Consider the following 7167-nt stretch of genomic DNA (forward strand, 5'->3'; position numbering starts at 1 on the left):
AAGTTGTATCACAATATTTTAAACCATTTTTGGATTACTTCAAAATTGTGTGGTTCCAAAAATAGATACCCATCTCTAGAAGATCACTATAAGTTGCAGCCACTGACTGTTTAACCAATATTTTTTTGGGAAACTATGGCGCTAAACTGAGATTTCTTAAAAGGGACTTTAACCTAAAAAAGCCCCTTCTGTTGGGTGTGAGGGAGATATGAAAATTTTCTGTAACACAGTTATGACAATGACCTTCACAAAAAAGTTCTGTGATGAAATTGCAAATGAGAGGAATGGTTTCAAGTGACAAACTTAAAATATCTGATGTCTAAGACTTGCAGATTTTTTTCTAGACACATGTTGGTCACTCAGTTCCTTTAATATTTTGTAGCTTCTCTGCATTTGCCACACTTCCACTTTCTACCGCTGTTAATAGCCCACTCTGGTATGTTGACACAAGAAGTATGATACCATGCTCTGCATCTGTAGCTGCACTGAACATATTCCTCTTTATCATATGGCATTCTACATAGACAGTAGATAGCAACAGATGATTTGTTGCAGCTGATATGAAAAGGAACTCTCCTTGTTGTTTTCGGAAATGGCACCATTGCTCCATTCTCCAGGCAGCGGACATAATGTTGCCGCATAGATTTTTGTTCATACTTTTGATTAACAGGGTCTAAACCATGGCAGAGGTCAGTTGCAAAGGCCAGAGCAAATAGGCCACAATCATTGATACCTACTTGTCTCTGGACCTTTTCATTTATAAGGGTGATTTGATCCCCAGGAAACATCAACATGCGACAAGCATGTTTGATCGCTATTGAACTGGGTTTAAGGTAAAGGCTGTCAAAGATCCTTACAGTGCCACTAGCTGGTCTTGTTGCTATTGTACTGAGGCACACCCAGTGTGACCCAGTATTTACAATCTGAACAAAGTCAGATCTAGCAGGCACAACATGTGACCCAGTGATTGTTGTATCATTTAGGCCATCTAGAAATGGAAATTCTTTCTTTAGGAGAAGCTGCCCTGCATGGATTTCTGAATCTGTTAGCCAGCTGGTTTTGTTGAGAATACTACTTTTGCTTGCGTGATAAAGAATTAGTTTAGATTCAGGATCATCAGGATTGCAATTTTCTAATTTCACCCACAATGGAGGATCAGGAGAATCATCATTGACAATAATTACAGGTGATTTACAGGAAGGGATGACTGGATCACAGGGACTGTTGCAGTTGTGCTCATCTGTGTTTTCTTTAGCTGATTCACCAGATTCATTCAGGAGAGTGTGCTACATGTTAAACATGTTACATGTTCTACATGTTAAACCACATTTAACCATATTTTTTTAATTTAGTCTCTAAAGTAGGTCTTCAACAAGGGGAAAATTGCCAAAAAAAATATGCAGTTAGCCCTTGTGGTCAGTAAATATATTAGGATGCTCTTATCAGCCACTCACATCAATTGAAGTCTAAGGTTAACATATATTTTATTGAAACATTCTTACCTGGGAATGTGCTCTCAATGGCATTAATCTCCTCCTGGCAAAAGTCAGTCCTAAAATATCGTGGCTTCCAGCTTTCATTCCAATCTCGAAAGATTTCCAGTGCTTCCTGAATGGAAGCTGTTGTTTCCCTTTGAAATATAAAACATCCCACAACCGTGTAGTTAACATTTGTCTTGACAACCAGAAGAAATAATGGTAGGTCATATCTCATTGTCTTGTAGGTTGCATCAAGGAGGGATATTTCATTTCCATAAAGATTCATAAGATGTTTCTGCCAGGCTGTTTGATGTGCAAAGAGGAGTTCTTCAGTCTGCTCACAAGTCTCATCTGTTTCACCTCCTGTTTCGGCAGTAGCTGAGGTAGACAGAGCACTGGGTCGAAAATAGAACGAGTCCTCAGGATGCTCCTCACGCCAATTTTCTATTTTCCTTTGCAGGTTTTCCTGATCCACTTTGGACAGCAATTTTTTTACCGATGCCCGGTACATGTGGTTCCTGACATCCACATCTGTGGGATAGAAGCGCCTGTTTGTAATAGGAGGTGGAGTCTGCCCTGGAAAAAGTTCACATTTCACAAACTGTTTAAGGTGTCTTTTCATTTCATCAACAGTTTTAACACCTTCACCAACAAGCTCTTCAATCTTGTCTACAAGCCGTTTGTCAATTGGTTGCAGAAGACCACCAAGCTTATTTGTTGAAAAAGAAGGAAAAAAATTGTGTTAATAACTATACAAATATATAATTTAATATGTATAATTAATAATAATACTGAATGGTCGATGATCCACACGAGGTTAAGCCAATATTGTGGAATAGTTGTCACTGAGCCTGAGTAGAGTAATAATTATTCTACTCAGGATGTCAGTGGCATCCGATTAGAGGTATATTGCTACTGACATGGGTACTTTAGATTACAGTTTCTGGTATCGACTTATTACACTTTGCATGATGACCTGACTTTCCTTTTAAATTATGGGCACAAATTAATCAGAATGAACTTGTTTATTTTGTTGATCCTGTCTTAAAATCAAAATACAGTTTAATAGACAAAACGGTAGATTAAGAAAGTAAGTGACAGTACAGAAAAATGTGAAAAGGATGATAGCATCAACATGACACAAGCATGAAGCAAAGAAACAAAGCTGAGTCCCTGACAGAAATTGACCCATGACATCCCAAACGTCGGGCAGAAACTCTTTCCAGTGAGCTACAAGAACTCCCGGAGAGCCAGCCCATTTAACATGCATCCTGCATGCATACTGCTAGGTTCAGCAGTTTTATTTCCAAGCTTAAAATTCACCATTGTCTCATTTATCAGTACAGAAAAATTTATAAAAATGATCTTAGGTTTACTTGTAAGACCATTCATCGGACGGGTGCTTAACAAACCTCACCAGTGATATGGTCTTTGTGTTCATCCTCCTTTGGTAGGTAGATATAGATTCTACGTTCACATGGAGGTTTTTGTCCACTGTTGGTATCAGTCTTTAGCTTTTTGGACATGTCCCGTCGAAGTCTCTCTGTGTCATCCCTGATCTACTTGTAAAGAGTTATTGTTAACAAAACTTTTACTTGTGATTTAGTACAGACTAATAATAAATTATGAGTATTGAGGTTACTATACTTAAAAATATGTTGAAAACATCGCTATCAATAGCACACAGCAATAGTTATAGTAATAATAATAATCATCATCATCATCATCTTCATCATCATCATCATCTCATTGTTTACAGACTGAAGTACCTTGTAACTTGGATATGTAATAACTTCTGATAGACGAATACTTGCAGTGCACCCGAATTTCATGGTGTCTTGAGGTAAAAATCTCTTCTTTTTGAAGGAGTGATCGCCAGCCTGTAGTTAAGAAGAAATAATAATTATAATGTAAGAAAAGAAACAAACAAAAACAAAAGGTTACTTAGATGGGGAAGAAATAGATTTTTTTTGGAATTTTAATTTGTCAAAAACATACCTTCTCATTGGCTTGTCTTGCTTTGAATGCCTTTTTTCTGTCTGGACCATGTTGGCAGTCAAACACCTTTGAGTCAATGATACTGAAGGGTACTCCATCAAATGGGATTTTGTCATCTTTAAAATAAACTTTTCTTGGCTTGGCAAAGGGATCTGTGACAACATCCAAAGAAGGAATTTTTGTTTGTATTTTATTTAATGCACTGGTCATTTTATCAAGCATTTCTGTTCTTTATTTCAAAGATTAAATGACACAATTTGTTTCTTTTTTTTACCTGCTTCACCTTTATCTAATATTCATCCATAGCCCTCACGTGCTTAACCCAAGCACGTAAGCTACAGTTCAATCCAGCAAGAACCCACACATTTTTTTTCAGATCAGGTGAAATTCGTTCTTAATAAAGTCAATAAGCCTATATGACAATACAAACATCAGCTAACCTTAGTTGTAATTTTTAGACAGATATTACTGGACATCCCAGTGAGAGGGAGGGGGGGTTCTACTCAATAATTTTTTATATAGGGGGGGATCTGTCCAGTGGTCCAAACCCTTATCTTTTCATCTACTACTTTTGACCTGAAAAAGGTAACCCTTTCATGCACAGCCTCTTAACATTCATAGTCCACTATGGGAGTAACCTTCCCCCCCCCCCTACACACACACACCCATAGGCGTATGGGCGCACCTTTCGGACTTGGGAAGGTGGTGACCTTGACCTAAATTGAAAAAAAAAACTAACGGTTTAAAATTATCGTGTCTCACGAAACTAGTGTCACAATTCCAGAATCCAAATTTGAATTCTTGAAACCCATTTTATTAATTAATGGGATTTTTTGTTTGTTTTCTCTATGTGCTTTTGCTGGAATCATGGGCATTTTGTCCTACCCAGCGAGCAGAGTCGATCTTCCTAGATCATTCGGGTAAGAAGATCGAAGAGACTCTGTTCGCAGGGTAATTTTGTCCGAAAAAAAATTACGACTGGGGGCTGCCGCCTCCCCCCCCTCCTGTTCGTTCGCCTATGCCCCCCCCCCCAATCTAAATGTATATTTTTCCCATGTTTGCATGCATAATAGACTCACCTCCAGCCCCAAACATCTTGTCAGATTTAAAACAGGAAAACGTTGTCGTGGTTTCTATCTCATATTGCTTTATCACAGCCATGGCTGCTTCAACTGACTCGACATAACCAACATACTTGCTTGTAGATCCTTTAAACTTCGGCTCCCACGAACATACCGCATGAGCAGTAGTACTCAAAGTACTGTTTAATTGTACAAGATCATCTGTGTGGCGTTCTTCGACATTTACTGGCGTAGCCATTTCTAAAAGGGTTAGCTGGGCTATCACAGTTCATACTAAACTTCCAGATTTAGCGGTCGCGGAACCTTAATAGAAAATCTGCATTTACATATTTGAAAATGCCCGCCAAAGAACGAAGCTTAGCGGGAAAGAAATGCTCGGAAATCCGAGGGCAATGTTCGGCAAATTGTCGTTCATCGCCGAGTACGATCACCCAGCATGTCACGTCACTTTCACGGATTGAAGATTGGGAGTTACTACATCACGGGCGACGAGCGGGGATAGAAAAAACGACCCAAATACGAGTGGTCAGCGGTGAAACAACTTTCATACTTCATATGTAGACAGATCATTTGTAGTATCAGGAAACAATCGTGTTGTAAAGCCGAAGTGTAAACAGTTTACTTCGCTAAATAAAATGTTAAGCAATTCAAAAGTGTTGATTGTACATATATCTTTTACTGCTTTAATAAACAATGAAGGCATCGGCGGCATCCCAAAGGTACCAAGAATAATTAAATGTACGTTTTGTAGTAGCAGAAAACAATCGTGTTGTAAAGCCGAAATGTTACCAAGTTACATTTCGCTACTTAAAAAGTTAAGCAATTTTCCTCAAGCTTTAACTGGAACAATACTTTTAATGCTCTATTAACCAACGGAGGCATCGGGAAAGGCATTGGTGACACCGGGAAAGGCATCAAGAAGAATGATATTCACGTTATGTAACTTGTTGTGTGACGAAAAAAAAGTATCTTGACTTGTTCCTTTCCAAATGCCACTGACTCCCTCTCCGAAGCCTCCATTATTTATTAAAGCAGTAAAAAATATGAGTTCAATCAGCACTTTTGAAAAATTGCTTAAACTGTGAAGTAAACTGTTAACATTTCGGCTTTACAACACGATTGTCTCTGGAACAACAAATTGTATGACTCTATATGAAGTATAAAAGCAGTTTCACCGCTGACCATTCATATTTGGGTCGTTTTTTCTATCCCCGCTCGTCGCCCGTGATGTAGTAACTCCCTGGAAGATTACGATCGAATATGCCATCTTTCAAACTGACGTTGATTCACCATTCGGTGATACACACTGGTATACGCACTAAAATATAAACAGTTGCTCTCAGCTTTATTAAAAGTAACTCAGAGTTTTATTTGATGTTCAAGGCAAAACATAAAGATCTGCAAAAGGTTAAGAGAGAAACATCCACCATATTTGTTTTTTCTAAAGGAAACCCGAAACCCGAACCACTGAACCGAAGATTCCCGTCGGAGGTCATATGACGTCACGTCAGTTTCACGGATGGAAACTAGTGACGACCCACGATATGGTCATGTGTAAAAATTAAGGAAATTGCGATGTCTCGCACGTCTCGCATGCCTCGCACGCCTTGCATGGTGCCTCGCACGCCTCGCTGCCTCGCATGTTAATAAAACTCGTCTATATTCATCTTCTGGTAATTCAGTACTATCGACTGATGGTATACCTAAATCATCTGATAGGTTATAGTTTCCAGTAAAATCTGGATGTAGGTCATGATCACCTTCAGCTTGGTCTTGTTGTTCAAGATTTTCTGTACAAGGTGCTGTATCATCATACCTGTCTTCTATTCTACCCATATCTTATTGTATTTCGTTGAAATCTTTATTAGAAACAGCATATTGCTTCATTTGTTCATTTATTGCATTAGAAAGTAGCATATAGCAGTCTTGATAAGAAGAGCACATACCTATCAAATCAGTTTCTCCATTTTGCCATGGAGTAAACAGCATTAGTTCACGATAATGTTTTTCTGATTCAGCTTCCTCATTAAACCAAACACTTCTTATTATTCTAGCTTTAGTTCTTCTTTTAGTTTTGCCAATAGCTTTTTCTATTTCTGTACTATCATCATTATGATTATCATCCATGAATGTCTCAAGTGGGAGGCCATCAGCATCAACTTCATCTGTTTTTTTTTTACATATGGTTTTCCACTGCAATCATACCATGCAGCCCAGTCTGCCGTTTACAATATCTATTAAGCAGACCACCAGTGTAGATTTTCTTACAGTCATCATCCATTTCATTAATATCACTGATTTATTTTAAGAGTTCCACTCTCTCATTAGGAGGTGACGTATTTTTAAATATTATTTTCCTAGATGCTTTTTTCATGGGTAACTGCAACACAATATACACTGCTTCTTGTGCACTTATTTCAACATTATTCAGAAACTTACTTCCTATATCTCTAACTTGCTGTTTTATGTTGATTTCCTTTTCTAGCTTCAGAGCAGGCTTGATGCAAAAGTTCACTCATACCTTTTTGGCCTTTTGACATATAGTTCACTATATAAACAGCACATGCATACACATCTAAAACATACTGAATATCCATATTAGCTCTCCA

General features: G+C 38.1%; 2 protein-coding genes across 2 annotated transcripts; both read right to left on the reverse strand.

Annotated features, from left to right (window-relative positions):
- Positions 1-356: 356 nt before the first annotated feature.
- LOC113675336 (uncharacterized) lies at positions 357-3004 on the reverse strand. The gene is made up of 3 exons (XM_089212274.1): positions 2891-3004; positions 1495-2187; positions 357-1286 (listed from the first exon to the last, which is right to left on the reverse strand). Exons 1-3 carry the CDS (start codon positions 3002-3004, stop codon positions 369-371), a joined length of 1725 nt encoding a protein of 574 aa, XP_089068400.1. The 3' UTR covers positions 357-368.
- Positions 2477-4796, reverse strand: LOC149042200 (uncharacterized). Its single transcript, XM_089212275.1, has 4 exons — positions 4556-4796; positions 4142-4192; positions 3477-3628; positions 2477-3358 (listed from the first exon to the last, which is right to left on the reverse strand). The coding sequence occupies exons 1-4, from the start codon at positions 4794-4796 to the stop codon at positions 3152-3154; spliced, it is 651 nt and encodes a 216-aa protein (XP_089068401.1). The 3' UTR covers positions 2477-3151.
- Positions 4797-7167: the final 2371 nt, after the last annotated feature.

The sequence above is a fragment of the Pocillopora damicornis genome, chromosome 7, assembly GCF_964200805.1.
Source record: "Pocillopora damicornis chromosome 7, jaPocDami1.2, whole genome shotgun sequence".
NCBI lineage: Eukaryota > Metazoa > Cnidaria > Anthozoa > Scleractinia > Pocilloporidae > Pocillopora > Pocillopora damicornis.